The sequence below is a fragment of the Macadamia integrifolia genome, chromosome 3, assembly GCF_013358625.1.
Source record: "Macadamia integrifolia cultivar HAES 741 chromosome 3, SCU_Mint_v3, whole genome shotgun sequence".
Taxonomy (NCBI): Eukaryota; Viridiplantae; Streptophyta; class Magnoliopsida; order Proteales; family Proteaceae; genus Macadamia; species Macadamia integrifolia.
In genome coordinates this window covers 15780329-15802295 of record NC_056559.1, presented here as the reverse complement: position 1 = coordinate 15802295, position 21967 = coordinate 15780329, and the positions used below count along the sequence as shown (strand labels likewise).

Genomic DNA, 21967 nt, shown 5'->3' with positions numbered 1-21967 from the left:
TTGCTTAGATCTATTTTAAGAGCCATAAACCACTTTTCCTTTTCCTATGATGCATATGATATAAAACTTCATGTGCTATAAATTTTTTATCAGAAATTGCAGGAGTTGGACCAAAAGCAATTTGATAGGGAGTAATGAAACAATCAAGCAAAAATTTAACACTTATTTTATACACTACTGAGTTAAGACCAATGGGTATAAACTGACTCAACTCCTTAAGGTGATTCTATTTAGGGATTAAAGTACTAACAGTTTTATTGAATTTCCTCAACATGAACACCTTGGAAAAGAAATGTTAGACATCCTTAGTGACAACAGGGGCAACAACAGCCCAACAAGATTAAAAGAATCTCCCAAGAAGACAATCCAAACCCTTGGAACACAACCGTCCTAATCTCTGTATCAGTCATGGGCTTACATAAAATATAGGTCACCCACAGGTGATCTATCTCCGTATGCACAAAGGGTCATGCTCAGTGTATCATCATTTCTCTTCCTATTCTCTTAGTTTAAATCCTTGAGGTTTTAAGGTTTTTAAACGGAGGGGGAAAGAAAGACCCCCCAAGCAACCGAGACATTTGTCTACAAGCACTGATCCGTCTCCCAATTCCGGCGAGTATAGCCAGAAAATCCAGACATGGAAGAGGCGGACGACGGAGATCTATAAAGTCTTTGCCGGCTGAATAGGTCCCGGTCGTAATCGGTGCGCTTTTGAGGATCGGAGAGAGTAGTATAGGCGGCGTGGATCTTCATGAATTCATTGGCCGATGTGTCTTTTAGGTCTGTGGCCACCGCATCGGGATGACAAACGCGCGCCAACCGCGGATATGCTGCCTTGATCTCCTGAAAGGTAGCGTTTCTTGGTATACAGAGAACTTCATAAAGCGATGCCGGCGAAGCCATGTTGGAAGAATAGAGGTGAGGTGACCTGGTCTTCTCCGCCGAGGTGTAGGTAGCGGCGACTCGAGGTGACCGGAATCTGACACAAGACGGAGCAGGGAGAGAAGAACTAGTAGTGCTGTTGGAGGGGAACTTTTGGCCTAGAAAACAGGGAGAGGATGATCCCAGAGAAGAAGTCGAGGACGCGGCAGCGGATACCATTTGATAAATGATCCGTGATCGAGGGCTTTAGTGTTGGGGAATTGCAGTTCTATTTTACAGTTTTGAAATAGAAAAGAAGAGACTGAAGAAGAGAAGAGGGCTTTCAGCTATATTTATAATTTGTAAAACGAGGGAGGATATGAGACTCCGCATTAAGAAGCGAGTTCCTGCGATCAAAACTTCGGCGTTGTATAATTTCTTGGAGTCATCCACCTGAGATTCACTAGGCCCGAAAGCTCCCAGTTTATACGTGGTGCAAAGATTATGTAAGAGCCCGGGGAGGATTTAATCTGCCTAAAACCAGAAACCCCTTTTGCCTTAAAAAAAAAAAAAATTAATAAATAAATAAAAAAAATAAAAAGGAAGGAGGAAGTAGGATTCTAATTGGGGACCCTTATAATTATGACAATTCTTGTCCTTGTGGCTTTTGTACTCTGGTGGTGACTTAGCAAGTCTATTCATTCATTTCAGCTCTATCCATTTTCTCTCTCATCCTTGGTTCTTTCGTCCTTCCCATCTTCTCTCCAGCGGCCCTGTCCATACAAAGTTACATACATTACAAGGTCTTATTGTAATTTTTTTTTTTTTTGGTCAAAATAATGGGGCCAATTGGTTGTCAGGTGACTCAGATCTGACATTGATGCATTTTTTTTTTATATGCTACCTTTTTAACATTTTCTCCACATTGCACCATGGATCATATTAGATTTAATACATCTAACTAAAAAGGCTTTCGATATGGTTTACCTGGTATTCGATTTTATGGTATTGCTACGAGTCATATATAACAAACTATATTTTCTATAAAATATCAGAGATTTTTTATAAAATATCAGAGATTTTTCTTATCATGGAGATCTAATCTTTTGATTGTCATGGGAAATGATATTTCGATATTATACTTAATGGGTGGGGAGCTCAATCAAAGGTCGTATCACCAGTGGTGAAGGAATTTTTCTTCTTCTTCTTCAAATGAAGAGAATTTAATCTTTTCAAAAATATAGTCTTTAAATTTTGATGCAAGTTTATACAGATCAAACTGTCTATGCATCTATTCTTTTTGCTATCCCATGTTTACTAACTTTTGGTACCAAGGGAAATTAGGACGATAAAAAAATGGACAAGGTCGAATTTGCTGAAATAGAGAGTTGGATACCCTATTCAAGGTGACAAGTAGTGGCTGTAATGTCTGTTCAATTTCAAGAAAACTTAATCATGGACCGATGGATCTGCTTTTTAATCCTTTCAAATTTGAATGGTGGTGGTTCATTCTAACCTCTCCCCAATCCTCCTCATATCTTCACCATCAACTATTTAATCAACTGTTGCTACAATGCTAATGTTAGTGACATACTTTCGAAGCAATTGGTTTGGTCTGTTTGTCCTTTTTTTTTTTTTTGTAATTATTTATTAAGTGTGTATATCAAATCAGAAAAAATGGGATCAATATAGTGTTCCTGTAGAAACGCAAACCTAAAAGTGATGCCGAAGATAATGGAAAAACAAGAACAAATAATGCACTGCCATTCTGTCAGGGGGGGCTACACCAGTACTCCCTAAGTTAAACTGCAACAGAATACATGACATCGTACATCGACAGTTACCGTATTAGGCTTACAAACGCCAAACAAAAACCAATAGCTTCTATATTTTCTAGTTGATTTTGATCTATTGTCAATTTTATTTATTTTTTTAACGACACCTTATCAGTTTGGATTTTTAATACATGAAAGGAAATTTTTTGAAAATATATTGAATTTTATTGATTTTATGGTCTTACAGATTCTTCTTGTTTCGGTCTTAATGGTCCGTTTCAATCTTTTAATGGCTTTTAAAAAGAAAAATCCAACCGAGAATGATAAGGAGTTCAGTCAGTCAGTTCAATTGATATGATCTCTTATTTTTTTTAAGCCCACAAATTGCAGCTCTAGGTATTTGCCGCCGGTTTTTAGGCATATGATAGCAAGAAAAACCTCCATCTTTGAGCACTTTTCTTGTAGTGTCCTTGGCCTTACTACATTGATATATGATACATCTTTACACAGTGCCTCACCGTCATGGGTCATTGTCGTCTATATTAGATTAACATTTCGTAGAAGGCATGTAAAAAGATGGTGATTAGAAGCAGAGCCTTCTTATGATTTTTATTTCTGAAATTGTTTGATTTGATTTTTACACCTTATTTCAGCTAAATAGTCATCAATTGGAATAGAAATTCTAAAATAGCTAAGAAGTTGTTTCAATTGTTTTGATTTCACTCAAGCTATGAAATGAGCACATGATAATGATGCGTAAAACATTAATTTCATGTTAAAAATAAAATACCTCACTTCTTCTTCTCATGATGGTCTCGCCACTGTCACCACCACTCTCTCCAAAGAAAAATAAAGAATTTATTCTTAAAATTGAACTATCAAATAGATTTTTTATTCTTAAAATATTTTTTATTGATTTGATCAAAACAATTTCAGTTTCTTGACCAAAAATCTAACTACTATCTATTTAATGAAATCAATCCAAATTTAAAATAGAAATATCTTAACAAATCTAGCATAAATGGATTATATATAGTTAGCTAGGGTTTTGGTAGTATGACAAGTTTCATGAGAGATGCAGCATTACGACTCTTAACACAATCGAAGCATTGAACAGCTGAGATCAATGCATTCATCTCTATTTAAATTGTTCTTGTGGTGCAAACGTACATACCATGTGTCTTTTTCCCAAGTAAATATAGACAAAAACTAGAAAATCTGGAAATCTATTTGAAGCTTACTAGTAAGTATTTTTAAAATCGAGGGACTGCATGTGTCTTTTTCCCAATTTCATTCAGTCCAGAATAAGGGTCTAAGGGAAAACCAGATACGGGACCATCTGTTTTGATGATTTTATTCTAGAAGCTAGCTAGGAATAATCTTTCTGAGGGAGTCTAGAACAAAGAAAGAGAGAATGCTTCTAGTAGTACCACCAAGTGGAACTGGATTTGGGTTTAGGTTTTTTTAGAAAAATTATCGATAACCATGAGCATGTGCCTACCAAGTTCTTCATCATATTACGTCAATCCAAAATTGCTCACAAGCAAATCCAATTGAGTTGCCCTACACCACTTACTTCTCTCTCTCTCTCTCTCTCTCTCTCTCTCTCTCTCTCTCAAAGACTTCTGAAGGAAACCGAGAGTCATTTTTTGTAGAAACGCAACCCTAAAACGATATATAAGATAATGAAAAAATAAGAATATACAGTGTACACAGATTTACGAGGTTCGATAAGATTGCCTACATCCTCAGTGAGATAAGATCCTATTTCATTATCAATGGAAAATAGGATTATAGTGCTCGTCCCTCACACCTTTTAGTATTGCTTGCATTACAGAGAAAGAAACTCTCATTATAAATATATAGTGGAAAACCCTAATCTGAAAAATACACAACTGCCGTCAAATAAAAAATTCGAACAAGGGTCGTGCCCCCTACACCCCCTCTATGCAGGGGGGCTCCTGCACCCCTTGTAACCCCCACGGCTAGTTAATCAGCTAGTGGGATCGCCGTCCTACCTGTCAAGACGCTGCACCAGAAGGAAACGGTGGAATCGCCTATCGCTTTCATGTCTATCTCAAAAGATCAACCTATAAATTAGAGAATGAATATTTTACAGTTCGTGTGTTCGACACACTTGGAACTTTCTTAGTTTATTTCGATCCGCTCTTAATCCCCATTTTTTTTTTTTTTTTATATTTTAAAATTTTAAAATTATATAGATTTTAGTTTTGATCTTATAGTGACCTTTACTTCTTGCCATGGCATATCTGATGCCACCTGAGTGCGTGCCTATAGTACGTGGTTGAACCCAAAATCGCTTGCTTTTTCAATCTCCCTACAAAATAATGAATAAAATAGTTAAGAATCATGATGACTCCCATCTTGAAACCTCATATGATGCCCTCATCAGAAGCTAAGGGAAGTTAAAACCATGGGAGGAAGCTAGGAAGAAGTAGAACATAAAAATAAATAAATTCATCAATAAATATTCTTTGAAGGAAGACACTATGCATACACCGGTATGGGTTAGAGGAAAAGCATAAACCATATGTGCTGATGCTAAAAATACAATGTCAACTTCTAATAATAACACAATTTCATGAATATTGTTATAATACTTTACATCAAAAATCATAATCAACTGCCACCATTATATTAATTGCAATAGCCTGGAGGAATATCACCTATAGTACTCTTGAATCACAAATCAAGATGTTTATCCTGGGATGTTAATTAATTAACCACAAACCAGCGGGAGGGAGAGAGGAAGAGCCTTTGTTGGAGGATCTATATTGACGAGTAAATCAAAACCTTATGCTAGTTCTGCTTTTACTCACCAAACCCGCACACGACCTACTAAAGGGTTAAATCTGGCTTATAACAATTACCCAGGTGTAGAAACAATGCCGAATAGTATTATGGATTTACGAGTCTTTTTTTTCTTTTCTTTTTTTTGGAATAAAAAATATATTAAAAAAAAAAACAACAAAAAAACAAAACAAAACAAAACCTTCCCGATAATCAAGGATAAATATCCTATACAAAGAAAGCCAGTCTGAGAAGAAAAGGCCAAAATACAAGCCCTAAGAGATAGGGGCGGACAAAACCAAGGTGAAATTTGATCAACTTGGTGGTGAAATTTTCATCCTCCCTTCTATGATATGATAAGTTTAATCGGAAGATGGGTTACCCTTTTGAATAATAGTTAAGTTCAAATTTGACAATTAAGTTCCTTATGCCTTGTGTGACATATATTGCTTTTAAACATTAGTACGTTAATGAAAATTTTATCCTTTTTTGGCTTGTTCCAATCACAAATCTAATTTGATATTTTGGAATTTGGATCATCAATTGTCCAATCCAAGGTTTGGGCCAAATCAAGATAAGCCCATGTCTTCCTCAACATGGTTACATAGCTAAAGCAGGCCGAAGGGCCTTTGTTGCTGGCTAAATCTATTTTGTGAATGACATGAATCGGCTCAGCGGTTCAGGCCCAATACAACAAGCTCTGTACCAGGAAAGTTTTCAACAGACTTTATGTGACAGTCAAGATTTGTGGAGAAGGAATTATTTATCCCCACGCCCACCTCCCTAAAAAAATGTGATTGGTTTTTATCATACGCACTCTTCAATAGCCCAGTGACCATTGAGGTTCAGGATCAGAGAGTGATTCCACGGCTGGAGGACCTGGGCACATGTCTCAAGGTCTCCCAGCCGTGGGATCACTCTCTGATCCCTGAACTCTATGTAGAGGAATCTTATCCCCATCAATAGCTCAGTTGTCAGGGGTGGTGTCCAAAGTTGGGTTGGGGTGGGAGTGGTGAGTGGAGAGTGGGAAGGGGGAATTACAATTACAGTACGTCATGCATCCGATTTGTTTTTTTTTTTTTTTTTTATGGGGGGGTGGGGAGTTACACTCTTTCGTGAACCCTTATCATTTGGTGGCATGTGGATGTTACAGTAGCAAGAATCTCCTCCGTATAGAAGGTAATGGTTAGATATTTTGCTATATGGTATAGAATCTCCATGTTAGGAAATAGAAATTTAGAACCTATTAATTTAGCCTACAAGATTTATAGAAGAGACCATGGGACATTAGGTTCCAATATGTCTCTATGAAGAGTGTAATAAATGAGAAGATCTATTAGCTAATCATGCTCATGTCCTAGGGGAGTCATTTTATGCATTGGATACCAATGGGGTTGGTAGCCTAGTGGCGGAAATGCCCTCAACCCATCATCGCTCAAGTCGGCTGGTTGTAGGTTCGAGTCTTGGTATATCTCACTATTGCCCATTGATCCTGCGGAAGCACCGCTTGCCGTACGGGGACTTGTCCTGGGAGCTATGATCACTACCATGGAACACCCTTTTTCTCTACCCAAAAAAAAAAAAAAAATTATGCATTGGATAGAATGCCTTAGTTTGAGAAAGGGGGAGGGGGTTTTGCGGGAGTCCATGTATTCACTTGAAGATTTAATTAAGAACTCCCATAGATAGACTGTGTGAGGTTTCTACCACATAAATTAATAGTGTGTAAATTACACTTAAGCTACTTAATGCTTAGAGAAGTTATGCTTGGATACTTCACATTTCATAAACATTATGTTTGAGCTGAGGTATCTCATCATTTATAAATGTTATGTTGAGATACCTTGATCCCCAACTCTTATTCTCTTTTAATTTTTTTGGTAAGAACCCTTTTCCTCTCTTTAATGGAAGGTAAATATGGATCCGGCTCCTCTCCACATAGCCTAGAGATCAGAGAGTGATTCCATAGTAGGTCACCCCAACCGTGGGATCACTCTCTGGTCCCTGGGCTCTATGGAGAGGAATCCTATCCGGTAATGATAGTAAGTTTCACCCAAAAAAACAAATAAAAAATAAAAAATAAAAAAAAATAATAGCAAGTATATTTATTTATTTTTTTATCAGTTAATCAAATTTATTAGAAAGAAAAGAAAAAAGATATATACAACCGAAGGAGGGGCCCTTAATGCATATTAAGAACAAACAAAGGCCATCAACCAACACAAATCACCACAAGGCTTACAGAACTCACAATAAGCTTACAATGGATAAAAATTTTAAATCCAAAGAAGTCGAAGACTAAGATGAGTAGGTCCAAGGAACAATCCACCAAGTACCTGAAAGAAAAACATTCATAGGGAATTTGGGAACCCTAGGAGGTGAGGCTCTACACAGGTCTACCAAATCCTTATGAATGTCACTAACAATAGAGGTTTTTGGACAAAACTTGTTCTAGAATAAATGGAGGAATCCGGATCAGGTCCTCGTACGAGAACTATTCTCGTATGGTGCTTGATCCACATATAGAATCCATTTGTTCTCCCTCTTCATACAACAGGCTTTCACATTGAGTTGATTTTAAGTGTGGATCAGACACCATACGAGAACCCTTCTCATACGAGGACTTGATCCAAACTCCTCTTGAGTCCGGATCAGGTCCTTGTGCAAGAACTATTCTCGTACGGTGCTTGATCCACACATGGAATCCACTTGTTCTCTCTCTTTTTGTACAAGAGGCTTTCCAATTGAGTAGATCTTCCACGTGTGGATCAGACACCAAACGAGAACCATTCTTGTATGAGGATCTGATCTAAACTCCTCTCAAGTCTGGATCAAGTCCTTATACGAGAACCATTCTTGTTTGGTGCCTGATCCAAACGCCTCTCAAGTCTAGATCGGGTCCTCATATGAGAACCATTCTCATTCGGTGCCTGATCCACACATGGAATCCATTTGTTCTCTCTCTTCATACAACAAGCTTTCACATTCGGTGGATTCCACGTGTGGATCAAACACCATATAAGTGTTGATATGAGCCCCACCATATGGGTGGGTAGCCCATAAGTCAAGATGAAGACAATGTCTTCATCCTCTTAATTGAGAAGAAGACAAAACCTCACTATTCATGATTGTAGTGCATTTTATCAAAGAAGGAAAAGAAATAAGAAGGGAGGGGGCACCGGCCATGGTTGGCACCGCCCTCCACCTACCATGTTGAAGAAGAGGAGGCCGAGGCGGCTATGGCACCGGCCACGAAGTTAAAACATGGTTTACAATTCCCTCTCCTCTCCTATAAATAGAGGGAGTTATAGGCTCTTTGAGACATCCGAACAGAACGGGTTAAGGAGAATAGGAGGTGAGAGGATAGCCCTCTGTACTCATTTGTAGTATCTTTTGTTTTTTGTATTGGTTGTTCCTGTGAGTAGGAATTCAGGGAGAGATATTTTGTAGAGAGCAGTGAGTGTATTTGGGTTTTGGGTATTGAGAGAGTGTTATCACCATTTATATGTTATTCACATCATAGTGAATTCGTGTTCCTATCTTCGCCCATGGACGTAGGCCAAAAGCCGAACCATATAAAACTTTGTTTTTTTGAGTGTCTTTTCTATTTGCTTATTTTACTATCATTTTCTCTTGCTCCCTAAAACCACAAATATCGATCCTAGTCGTTTCCGTTGCAATAACTGGTATCAGGTTTCTAACAATGAGAACCATTCTCTCCTACCATATCAGGGAAATAGTGCAACAAAATGCTAATTTATCTATACTACTACTAATAAAGTAGCCATGGAATGTCTTGCCAATTCAAACCGCTTTCCTAAGAACATCTCTTCCACCCTTCCTATAGGGAGAGTAGAGCTTACAAATATCCTCCCAAATACAACTAGGGAATGCACATCCAAAGACGAGATGATCTCTACTCTCAAGTCCTGCTTAGAAATGTTGTTTTATGGTTGTCCTTGTTGGCAACTCGGCCACGTGGCGGTGATGACGTGGCCAGTTTGGGTGACGTAGATGAAAATGATGACATGGCAGTATCCAGTGTCACCGATGATATAACAGAGCAGCTTGGTATGCATGGAGTGGTTTAATACATCATTAATAGGTGGTGCGGGTTTCTGGGTCAAAACTGGCAAATTGACCTATTTACGATCGAGGGCATTTTCGGCAATGAAAATGACATTTTTGGAAGATCGGTTCTTCATGAAAAAGATAGATGGTAATTTTCCTAGTCCAGTGCATTTGATTTCGTCACATTCCGATACCGTATGAAGAAGTTACAGCATTTATGGCAGTCGAGGGCAGTTTCGGCATTGAAGATGATTTTTTTAAAGGAAGTGTTCTACATGTAAAAATACGACAAAAATATAATATTTCTAACGGTTCTGATTTCATCGCATTCCAATTGCGTATGAGAAAGATACGTCATTGGAAAGGTGTAGGGGCATTTTGGTCTTTTTACATGGATGATTCAGATGATTGAGTCTTCTAAAAAGTCGTAGAGCATCTAGTTATGATTCCAACGCACTTCATTTCATCTCGATCGGATATCGTATGAAAAAGTTATAAGCGTTTCCGTAAAGTCGATTCGAAAATCCAAACCGAAAATCCATTAGTTGCTCTCGGTGTTGGGTGGGTTTTTCGGAATTTAATTTTGAAATTTGAAGGGCTTTTGTGTAATTTAAAGATTTTGAAGGTCTGAGTTGCAAGGGGTCTTTAAGCACTGAAACATATGGAGGCAGGGGCTTGATTGTAATAAAGAGGAGTAAAGGGAAGTGAAATGGACGGTCAAGATTCGACCACGTAGGCTTGATGCCCATCCAAAGGCTGCTGAGATTTTGCACTGACATGGACGAGATAGATGCTTGCGCATAGAATTTTATTGGTTACGTGCATAATTCTTGATGCACTGGCGCTACACCTTATTAAGGTATGTTGTGGTGTTTCGCGCGTGTATAGAAGGTATAAAAAGATTCTGATCTTAATGATCTCATGAAATCTGATTAAAGTATCATGGAGGATTCGGATCCAACAATCGATATGCCATTTCTCTTTTGTGAGTGGGAGACAAGCTCCCTTAAAATCCGGAAAAGCAACCAATCATAGATCGACAACACTTCTGACGATGTCAGCGCCTACGTCATGATGACGTCATCAAGATTCAAATCTAACGGTTTGGATCTGTTGTCCGTTGGTTTAATCGGACGGCTTGGATTATAAGATCTCTTATATGAGATCTACGGTCAGATTTCGCCCCTGTTGCGCGCGCCGCCGGTGTAGCCTACGCCACCCGTACGAAGATTCCATTTCGGGCTATCTCATTGCTCCAACTTCAAAAGGTCATATCTCCTTCATTTTAAGTCGGATTTGGGTGAACCAAGTTGCAGCTTCTTCGTTTTTTCAAGCCCTACACCATGGAAGCAAGAAAAATGGGTTTTGAGTGAAAGAAGGCTACGGTTTTGGTAGGAGAAGCTTCCCCTCTTTGTTGGTCCTTGAATGAACATACATTCTTGATGATAAATGTTCTTAGGCCATTAAAGGAGGTAAAAGAGGTGGTTGAAGTGTGTTAATGGTACATTAACTCAAAGCCAAGGAAGAAGAGAAGAAAGCAAAGATGTGTTTGCTTTGAAGAGCAAGAAGCCAAGGAGAGAGAAGGTGTGAGCACCAAACTTGTCAGTACAAGTTTCCAGTCATCCCAGGCAATCGGTTGTGAGATTCTCTAACCCTGGATTTTACATTACATGTATGTATGTATGTTAGGGTTAGTTGTGGATGAATGTATACCTGCTAGGTTAGTTGTGGATGAATTGTAAGCATGCTAGCTAGTTGTGGATGCATATGCTAGGCAAAGCTTGACTGTAGGGCATTGATATAAGCCCAATTTAATTGTATTATTTATTGTGTGCTTAGTGGGTGCTAAGCACCGGGAGTGGGTGCTCCCGTGTAGTGGGTGCTACACATTGTATCGGCACTACGAGTGACATCTCAGCTTCGGCTTGAGAAAATTGGGTGTGGGTGCTCCCGACTGTGGGTGCAGTCAAAAGTAGTGTATTGAGTAGGTACGAAGCCTTTACAGGCACTACTCCGGGGATGTAGGCAAATTGCCTAACCTCGTAAAAACCCTGTGTTGTGGGTGCTTGTTGTTTGCATTTTATATTGAAGTGCGTGGAATGTGGAATGGGTGTGCACACTTGGAAGTGCCTATGAGAGGCTGAGTGTGCATACGACTGTGTGCAAACAGGGACAGGTATATCAGGTTCTTATTGGTCAGACATCGGACATGTTTTTAGGTATCAGAATTGAACTCACTGATTCACCCCCCCTCTCAGTGACTGCCGGGTTACAACAAGAAAAACAACAAAATGGTGAAACCAAAATAATTCAATTTTTGAGTTGGTCTTTAGTCAGGAGAGCATCAACCATGCACCACCACTTACTAAGGATGTGAATTTGTAATCGAAACTATTTACTAAAATTGAATCGATCTGTTTGCACCGAAACCGTAAAACCATTTAGTAAATGGTGCGGTTATGGTTTCAAGTTTCAGGCAGATTAGCTAAACGGGTAGGGTCCATTTTAACCGCAAAACCCGTTGGTTTCAAACCCAATTGAAACCGTTTAAATCGATCCAATTAATCTGTATAACAATTAAATAAAGCAGAGGCAATAATCTGTATAACAATTAACAATTAAATTAAGTGTCCATCTTGCTTTTGTATGATTTATTGCAATTCAGTTCAAGTTTAGGCTTTAGATCATGAACTTGTAATCCATATATATTACTATGTTATTACATTATCATAGATGGCGTGTTTTGGCTGAACCATCTGTCATTTTAATATTTTATGTTGTGGAAGGCTGGATTTGGATGTTGTATGATATTAGTTCTAAATGTTTGAGAATGACCATGCAAAGAAATGGCACTAGATTATCAAATTAAGACATACCATCGTTAATATAGAATCTCTTATTTATGGTTGCCAATTATTTTTGGATAAGCTTATGATCTTCAGTTTAAAGATGGTTGCGTGTTTTGGTTGAACCACCTGTCATTTTAATATTTTATGTTGTAGAAGACTGGATTTGGGTGTTGTATGATATTAGTTCTAAAAGTTTGAGAATGACCATGCAAAGAAATGGCACTAGATTATCAAATTAAGACATACTATTGTTAATATAGAATCTCTTGTTTGTAGTTGCCAATTATTTTTGGATTAGCTTATGATCTTCAGTTTAGAGATGGTCGCAAGTTATAACAAACCGATTGTGAACCGTTTTACAAACTGTATGGAATAAACCGAAATCGAAACCGTTTAAAATCGTGAAACCGACACCGTTTAGAAACCGTGGAAACCAAAACCGTTTACTAAACGGTCACGGTTTCAAAAAGTGGAACCGTTTAGTAAATGGTGCGGTTATGGTTTTAGTCAAATAAATGTGAACCAAACCGATCCATACGTTTAAACCGAAATCGAACCGATTAACACCCTTACCATTGACAGAGAATGTAAGATTGAAACCCAACGCTAGGACTCCAATCTACCCTTGGCTTCGAGTCTCTCAATAACTCCCAAGCTGACTTCCTACATTTGTTTTTCATTTCCCTTCATTGTGTTGCTGAATGGTTCGATCTTATGGTTTAAGGAGGAAAAACATAAGGGATGGGGTGGGCTTACAGATGGGTATGGGGTGGAGTCGTGGGGCAAGGCGTGGGTGTGGGAGGAAGAAGTTGAGTTGGGGCAGGGGCAACGGGAGGGACGGTAAGTTGTAGAGGGAGTGTTTGTTGAGGCCTAAGGGAGAGAAATGTGATCGGGGGAAAGAGGAAGAAGGAGAAGAAGAAGATCCCACTATTTTATATTAATAAAAAAAAAAATAGCAAAGGATGGCTCATCATGGTTTGCCATGTGTCGGCTATCTTAGGTGCAAGGACATTAGTTAACGTCATTGTACAAGGAGGTGATCCGGATTGTTATTATTTTCTTGTTTTCTGTCAGATGAAGTTGAAAGTACTTCTTGCACAATAGACACTACATTTTGATATTTTCACACATTCATAGTGCATAATAACAAAATGGGAGAAGGTTTCTTAAAAGACAATATGACCCCTACACCAACACATGGGCCAATGGGAGAACTAATAGAAGTATCAATAGGGGCGGGATTTCCATCTTGCATGAGGGGTGGAATGGTCATTTCGTCCCCACTATGTTTTGGTGTAGGGGCCACATGCATAGCCTTTTAGGTTTCTTTTTCCCTACCAAAATGGAAGAAAAACACTTCCAGACTGCATAAGGTACACTAGTGCCTCCTTCTATGAAATGACATATCTACCCTCTATTGTGGGACGAGAGAGAAAAAAAAAGGGAGGCAATAACGTAAGTTATGCATGCATCTAAAACAATGGATTTATGTTATGGTAAAAAAGAAGCCTAGAAGGCAGCATGGCCTTTACACTCAGAAACAAAGAGACGTGAAATGACCACCTTGACCCCTGAAAAACAAAAATTCCATTGTTATTTATATTTTGACGTGTGTTTTCATTGATTCATGCAATGATGCGGAGGCCACACTACTTTTTAGGGAAACCTCTCCCAGAGGAAATTTTCCATTCAATGTAGCTCCTCCCCGTGTTGGAGTAGCATGGGAGCAGCGTGCCCGACCTGCTTTCCAACTGTTATTCATTCATGCGGCTCTTATTTTCTCATATGCGTTAAAGAAAAAGGAAGATAACAACACGAAGGAATTAAAGAAGGAAACTGATTAGTGAAGGAAGCGTTTCATCTTTATAAGCTTTCAAACTTTGAAGTTTCAATACCGTTGGACCAGATCGAATTTCCCAAATTACATGATATTATAAGCATACTCTCTCTACTTCTCTGGTTAATCTCAGATTGATAACATACTCAAGCCATGCATGGCTTTCTCTCTCTCTCTCTACAATTCTCATCGTCTCACTTCTCTCACTCGCATGGCCCACGTGAACAACCTAACTTGTATCTCTCCTCTATTCGGGCCTTCAAATCTTAGGAGTGAAGTTTCTTCTCCTCCTCGTCTTTAACCACTAACTTCTCTTTAGTCTTTATTCCCAAATCCCCTTCTCCATATCTCTCTCTCTCTCTCTCTCTCTCTCTCTCTTCCATTCTTTTCGAACCTTTATCTTTCTGCGACATTCTTGAATCTTTTTCAATTTTCTAACATTATCGAATCTTTAAAGAAAGATAACGCTCCTCACGAAGATACTTCATAGTTTCTGTTCTCTGAATTCTGAATTAGAGTTTTGTTTTGACTGGTTCATCTGGGCTTCCCTTACTTGATCATGGAACCATTTAGACAATTCAGAGTCACCGCCGCTTCCTTCAAGTCTCTTCTCTATGCTTCTTTCGTACAACTTCAAATTTTCTTACTATTTGGATCCGCCATTGCCGACAATCCTCAATTTTACTTCGATTGGACAGTTTCTTACACTCCATTGGCTCCCCTGGGAATTTTCAAACAGGTCTTGGGCATGAATTCTCCATTAACGCACTCTCTCTGTTTTTTTTTTTTTTTTTTTTTTTCTAATTAACATAAATAAATTTCCATGATCAGGTGATTGTGATCAATGGGCAGTTTCCTGGTCCGACGCTGAACGCCACGACCAACGACATCTTGAACATCAATGTTCGCAACAATCTGAATGAGCCGTTCCTTCTCACATGGTAGTTAATTATGATTGATCGTTTTCTTTAATTTCTGTTCTCCAGGGTTAATGGGTTTTCTGTTTTCTTTAAAAACTACTAGGAACGGAGTACAGCAGAGGAGGAATTCATGGCAGGACGGGGTGGAAGGGACGAACTGTCCAATAGCGCCGGGGAAGAACTGGACTTACAGTTTCCAAGTGAAGGATCAGATAGGAAGCTTTTTCTATTTCCCTTCGCTTCTTCTTCAGAGAGCCTCGGGTGGGTATGGAGCCATTCGTATCAACAATCGAATCGTAATTCCCGTCCCGTTCTCTCCTCCACAACATGAATTCGATGTCTTGATTGGAGATTGGCACAATGCAGACTACAGGGTACGCTTTTGAAGAATTAATCTCTGAGGATGATGATCCATGATGCCATTTTCTTCAATCTCCTTCTTTTTCCCTCCATTTTTTGTTTTTTCTTTAAGCTTTTTCATTTTGAAGGGAAGAAATTTGGTTCACAGGAATTGAGGGCTTCACTTGATCGTGGCAACTATTTGCCCACACCTGACGGGATTCTCATCAATGGCGTTGGTCCCTTCCAAGAAAATTTCGCATTTCGACCAGGTAAAGTCTTCATATTTTTGGCTTGGCTCCTTCCCTCTGTCGATCGGTTTGATTTTGGCTATTTGTTTGATTTTGGATTGGTTCAAAATATGAAATATAAAAACTAAATACGAATTAGAATCGAGAATAAAGCTGCGCTTGGTAATATTTCTAGAAATGTTTCGTATCAAAAACGAAAATTTCAGTTTCTATGTGGTGAATCAATTTCTGAAACAGTTTTAAAATGCGGGTCTTCTCTCCTCTCTGTGCATGAAATTGTGAAAAATGAAGAGTTAGGGTGGAAGACAAGTTTATCGAGAACGATTTCCCTAAAATCCCCCAAATATTTTCTTTTCTTTCTTTCTTTTTTTTATTTATTTACTTGGAAATAAACTGGGAAGACGGAACAGCTATTTGTCATTCCGTCAATTTCAGTTTTCTACTGTTCTTTTTTCACTTTTTGTTCCAAAGAACGGAAATTCATCTATGATGCACCAAACACTTAATATTGAAACGAAAAAACTCCAGAAACGTTCCAATAGAATGTTACCCAACGCAGCCTTATTCTCAAAATCAGACTGAACAACCTTTGGGTTGAACCAAAATTGAACCAAATCGAATCAGCTTCGGGTTGACTGAGTACCGTATTGAAAAGCATTCAGCCCAGACTGAAATCAAATCGAACCAACCTATAGACACCCTAGATGGGGCTTTCATAATGACTAACCCCTCCAAAGTCCAAAGTCCAAAGTCCAAAGCCCATATCAATTGATGCTTGCTCGGGGAATCATTGAGGGCTTGGCTGACCTGAGGCCCAGCACAACCTGGGTTTTGTGTGTGCACTGTACAATTCCCCATCCTCCCATTGACATGTAAATTGTATGATGGAAATAAAACCACCAGTGTTTGATTACAGGAGCTACCTATCGACTAAGAATCTCAAACGTGGGCTTGAAAACGTCTGTGAACTTCAGAATTCAGGACCACCTGATGCTTCTGGTTGAGACGGAGGGATCCTACACCTTGAAACAGTATTATGAGAATATCGACATCCACGTCGGTCAATCCTACTCAGTCCTCGTCACTGCTAATCAAATACCTGGAAGGTCATATTACATGGTTGCAACCTCTCGCTTCATCATTCCTGAACTTGCTGGTATCGCAGTAATACAGTATCCAGGCTCTTTAACAAATCCAATAGGCCCATTTCCACCTGGTCCTCCACCATTTGATTTTACATACTCCATGGATCAAGCCCGTTCAATAAGGTACTTATAGCCCAGGCCCACCCTCTTCCCAGAGGAATCACATGTCTTAAGTGTCTTAACTTTATTTTCTTACGCAGGTGGGACTTAGCAGTAGGAGCAGCTAGACCAAACCCACAGGGTTCCTTCCATTACGGCCTCATAAATGTATCACAGAACATCATCCTCGAGAATGATATGGCAATGATTGGAAATCATCAGCGTTACACAGTGAATGGGATCTCATTTGTTCACCCAGATACGCCATTGAAGCTAGCTGACTATTTCCAGCTTAACGATGTCTTCAAGTCAGATTCCATTCCTAAAGCACCAGATGGTAGATATCCTGCATTGGGGACCTCTGTTATTGATCTCAAATACAGAGATTTCATCCACATTGTCTTTCAGAACCCTTTACCAATCTTGCAAACTTGGCACATCGATGGCTACAACTTCTTTGTTGTTGGGTAAGTTACTCAAGTTTTTATATATCCTTGTAACTCTAGCTACTTATTTGATTACCTTATGATAGGATGGATGAGGGGAACTGGGATGAGAGTAGAAGATCAACTTATAACATGGTCGACGCCATTTCCCGGTCGACGATCCAGGTGTACCCAAACTCATGGACGGCGATAATGGTGGAATTGGACAACCAAGGGATGTGGAATGTGAGATCTCAAGAAGTAGATAAATGGTACCTTGGCCAAGAACTATACATCAGAGTGAAAGGGGTTGGGCAGAATGACCCTTCAACTATACCAATCCAAGATGAGACTCCTATTCCTGCCAATGTCATCAGATGTGGAAGGGCTGGTCCTTCTACCTAATTGGAAACCAACTCGCACTTGTCCTCCGTCAATTTTGGTAAATCTTCTTATTTCTTCTTGAAATGACTTCTCCCCTGTATTGGTTGGACTAAGATGTAAACAGAAAAGCCAGAAACTTTATCCCTTCTTCCTATAGTATTAGCCAATTTAAACTGAAACTAATCATCCAAATCACTGTTCCATCAATTTTCTTGGATTTTAATTGAACAAAACCACATTCATAATTAACTTCGGAAAAAAAATCCCAAATTTATCTACAAGCAACCACACTTCAAATCAACAATGGAGCATAAGGCATCCCACTCAGATATAATTTTCTTTTACAACCCAATTAAGCAGGTGATGGGTAGTATATATATAAGGAAAAATTAAAAGAAGAAGAAAGAAGGATATATAGATATGAACCTCTGCAACCAAGACCAGCCCATGATGATCTTAAACTATTCTCAAGCCTTTCCTTCAACTCTAGCATGTGTGAAGCCAACACAAGCATCCACGAAATCCTCATCAATAAAATCAGTTGAGAAGATCTGCAATCGATCTGCACAACCACTAGAACAGCACTGAGCAATGAAGAGCCTTGCATAGCCATGGATCCTACGGGTCACAGGTTTGACACACACAACAGGGTTGTCTGGCTGGGGTGTGACTGTGTTCTCCACTCTATAGAAGAATCTCCTCTTAGTCACCACCGGTTGCTCACTCAAATGCTTCAGATTACTATCAAACTTAGTCGACGGCAAATCGGTGTCGATCCAATTGTCCTTTAAGTACCCTGAGCTCCATAATGGATCCCCTGCTTTGGGTGGAGGCGATTTCCTTGGCTTCCATACACAGATAACACGTTTTGGTAGTAACTCGGACACGGGCTTCTCAAAAACACCTTCGTCCTGGTGGATCAAGAACTCACCGAGTTGATCGACCAGGAACTTGTCGAATTCCGGCGGATCTTGGTGCCCAAACTCAGTGCGAACCTCAAGGATTACGATCTCCGATTGGGTCTCTCCTAAGAACTTCTTGATGTCATTAATGACGACCTCGACGTTGTAAGTTTTGAGGATACCATGGCAGACCCGGCGATCCTCTCGGACTCGGATGTCAAGGACACGGGCTCCCCTGACGAGTTGATGGTAGATGGAGAGAGATTGGCACTGGGCGAAGGGACGAGTGATACATGGGATTCCGATCTTGTTTGTTGCAGAGTCATGGGTACCTGGCCAAACGATCTGGTTTATGTGAAGTCTTTGAGGGTCGAGGCCTTGCATCCAATTCTTCCTATCTGGAGAACGATAGTCTGAACCAGGGAATTCATTGCCTGAGTTATTCTTCAGACCAGTGAGAAGCTTCTTCTCTGTGGAGAGAGCCTTTCGACGCTGTACCTGTTTGGAGACTTGGCCACCCATGGGAAGAAGATGAAGAAGAATATCTCCAATTTCTTCCTCTTCTTCTTCTTCTTCTTCTTCTTCTTCTTCTTCTGATATGAGATGAGAAGAAGAATGATGGATTTTTGTGGTTTATATTGGAAGACATGGAAACGTAAAGTATTAAAGGAAATTATTAATGATTTGAAGTTTTGCAAATCGAGGACACACAGTTTGATTGTTTGGGCCTCAACCCTGTTGATCTTATCATGATATTGTGGATCTTTGAAATCCACAATTGATTTGTGGGGCTTTGTCCGGACCACCATTTTGCCAATCCTGAGGGTTGTGGGGTTGATCTCTATTCTAGTTGAGTTAGTTGAGTTAGGCCACGTGTTTGGTTGTCTAAGATAGACTATGAGTTGGTTGGTGTCTTGTATCCTTTTTAATGTCCATTATTTGTCCATTCCTATCCAGCTAGCCAATGGTGAAGGATTTGAAGGATGAAGACAGTTTATCAATTGAGTGTGAAGAGGAAAGAGAGTGCTGACTTAGTTTGCACGGCTGCATTTTTCTTACATTATACAGATGGCATAATCTTAAAATAAGGGAGAAAGAAGCCTGCTCATTTGCATGGCTCTACGTCTAAATACAGACCAACAAGAAAAGACCTCGCTGTCCTACCCAAATGCCTCCATATGGTTTTTCATTGGCTTGTGTTGTGAATCTCGTGACCATATAAGCATACAGGATTCTCTCACCCTAAAATAAGTTAAAAACAACTGTTAAATGGAGGAAAGCTACCTTATATGATTCATTATTGAAGGGGTTTTTTGTTCTTCATTATAAAAAAAAAACCAAACGCATGCATATAATTATTTTGTCTAGCTCGGTGAAAATTATGTACCATGTCCACATGTCTTGATTCTTGATTGGTCAAACCCAAACCCTAATTAGTGCCTCCATTAGTCTAATCACTACTATTCTATTCAAAATGGCTGTAGTCTTCCCTTCATAGTAGTTGCCTTCCTCTTTATCTTTGTTTATTTCCTATCCAGCTGGAAAAACAATATCATATACTATTGAACAATTATTTGACTAATATATTAACACGTTTTTTAGGAAAAAGGGGAATTTTTTTTTAAATAGGGATATTCTAGCATCGATTACTATGGATACCAATATTGATACCTATATGGATCGACCGTCTTAGATCAGATTGGGCTATTTTAACCCGAAAAGCATAAATCATATTTGCTACTGATATGGATTGATCGATATACTGATTAATAAACCCATGGTTTTAACATTTATTCCAATAAGGTGAGGATAGGAAAAGCTATAATTATCGAGAAGAAAGGGACATAGGTAAGAACATAATAGACATACAAATTAAGCCTAAAACAAAAATACTTTCATAATTTTGTTTTGGGAAAATGTTTTCTATGAATGAGTTTAGGGGTTGCACCTAGACACATGGAGGTATGGGGTGTAAATCGGAATGGTTCCTGATATCTGGGATGGGACTATACATTTATCAGTTTTAAAGTTATCAATCCCAATATCGTCCCGTTTAGTTGATGGGACCAAACCTAGATTCCAGTCCCATTTACTAGCAGAATGGGACGGTACCGAATTCTCAACTGTTCCAACCATTGTGAAAAATGGAGAAGAACTTCAATGGTCCTTAACGAGATGGTTTCATGATTAGTTTTGTGCATTTTTCATTATCACAAGATCTAAGGTGCCTTACTTTAGATAGCAAACTAAAATACAAATATCAATTTCATAGTTTTACTTTTGCAAACTATCTAAGATCACATGTAAACTTCTCAAAAATAACAAGTAAAGATTAATGATAATCAAATAAATAAGCCTTGATGTAGCTTTATTGCTATCACCAAATAAGTTTATAGTCATAGAAATAAAGGTCCATCAACTGAAACATCTATAAGAGAAATTACTACCTAAATGTATCAAATTATAGCCATAAATTTTGAATAAGAGAGCAAAATTCTTTTTTTTTTTTTTTTTTTTTTTTTTTTTTTTTGAGACAATACCAGTAGTTATGGTTCCTTCTGATACTTAAACTGGTATTTTGGTACTAGTCCCGTTGGGAGTCCCATCCCAGAACCATCCTGTCTATTTATTATTCGGTTCCAAATCAGATCCCATTACTGCCCCATTAATAAATGGGACGGTCTGATACCAGGTTTTAGCGGGACAGTTCCTAGTTCTAGTCCCAAATTGACACCCTTACATAGGGGGTAAAATGACTATCCCACCCCCTATAGAAGCAAATATACTTGTCTTTTTTATGCTTCTATGTGCACTTGTGCAGGGGCTGCATTCTTGGACATAAAACATTTTCTTTCTTTTTGTGAAATATTTCATAATCTTCTTTTTAATAAAATACTAACTCAAAAATAAAACATTGGAATGTATGATGTTTAAAGTAATAATTTACAATTTATCATACAGCAGAATATTTGATATATCTGTACAGTTATATATATAAATATACATAAAAGGCTATGGTTTTCCTTTGGATTTGTCTTCTGAGTTCAGGCTTGAAGGGGATTCATATTACAAAGGGAATCAACTTAAAGCCCAACCCAATCTCATTTTTGTTTCATAATTCCAAGCCAAACCCTAGGTCAGAAGAATTCTGCCCAACCTCCGAGGTCAGAAGAATTCAGCCGATCTCATTGTTTTTTCTGAGTTGGGCTCAGGTGGGCTCGGGTAAAGTCTCTCAAGTGTTCCCACGTACCCCTTTAAGGGGGTGGGGACAAAAAGGAAAAACAAGCACATCACCCAT

General features: G+C 38.9%; 3 protein-coding genes across 3 annotated transcripts; 1 reads left to right on the top strand and 2 right to left on the bottom strand.

The window, feature by feature from the left end:
• Positions 1-582: 582 nt before the first annotated feature.
• Positions 583-1101, bottom strand: LOC122074188 (chaperone protein dnaJ 11, chloroplastic-like). Its single transcript, XM_042639046.1, has one exon. The coding sequence runs from the start codon at positions 1099-1101 to the stop codon at positions 583-585; it is 519 nt and encodes a 172-aa protein (XP_042494980.1).
• A 13335-nt stretch (positions 1102-14436) lies between these two features.
• LOC122074011 (monocopper oxidase-like protein SKU5) lies at positions 14437-17946 on the top strand. Its single transcript, XM_042638776.1, has 7 exons — positions 14437-14943; positions 15036-15145; positions 15228-15498; positions 15633-15735; positions 16631-16982; positions 17060-17425; positions 17491-17946. The coding sequence occupies exons 1-7, from the start codon at positions 14764-14766 to the stop codon at positions 17786-17788; spliced, it is 1680 nt and encodes a 559-aa protein (XP_042494710.1). The 5' UTR covers positions 14437-14763; the 3' UTR covers positions 17789-17946.
• Positions 17947-17984: 38 nt separating this feature from the next.
• On the bottom strand, positions 17985-19301 carry LOC122074012 (PI-PLC X-box domain-containing protein DDB_G0293730). The gene has a single exon (XM_042638778.1). The coding sequence runs from the start codon at positions 19189-19191 to the stop codon at positions 18235-18237; it is 957 nt and encodes a 318-aa protein (XP_042494712.1). The 5' UTR covers positions 19192-19301; the 3' UTR covers positions 17985-18234.
• Positions 19302-21967: the final 2666 nt, after the last annotated feature.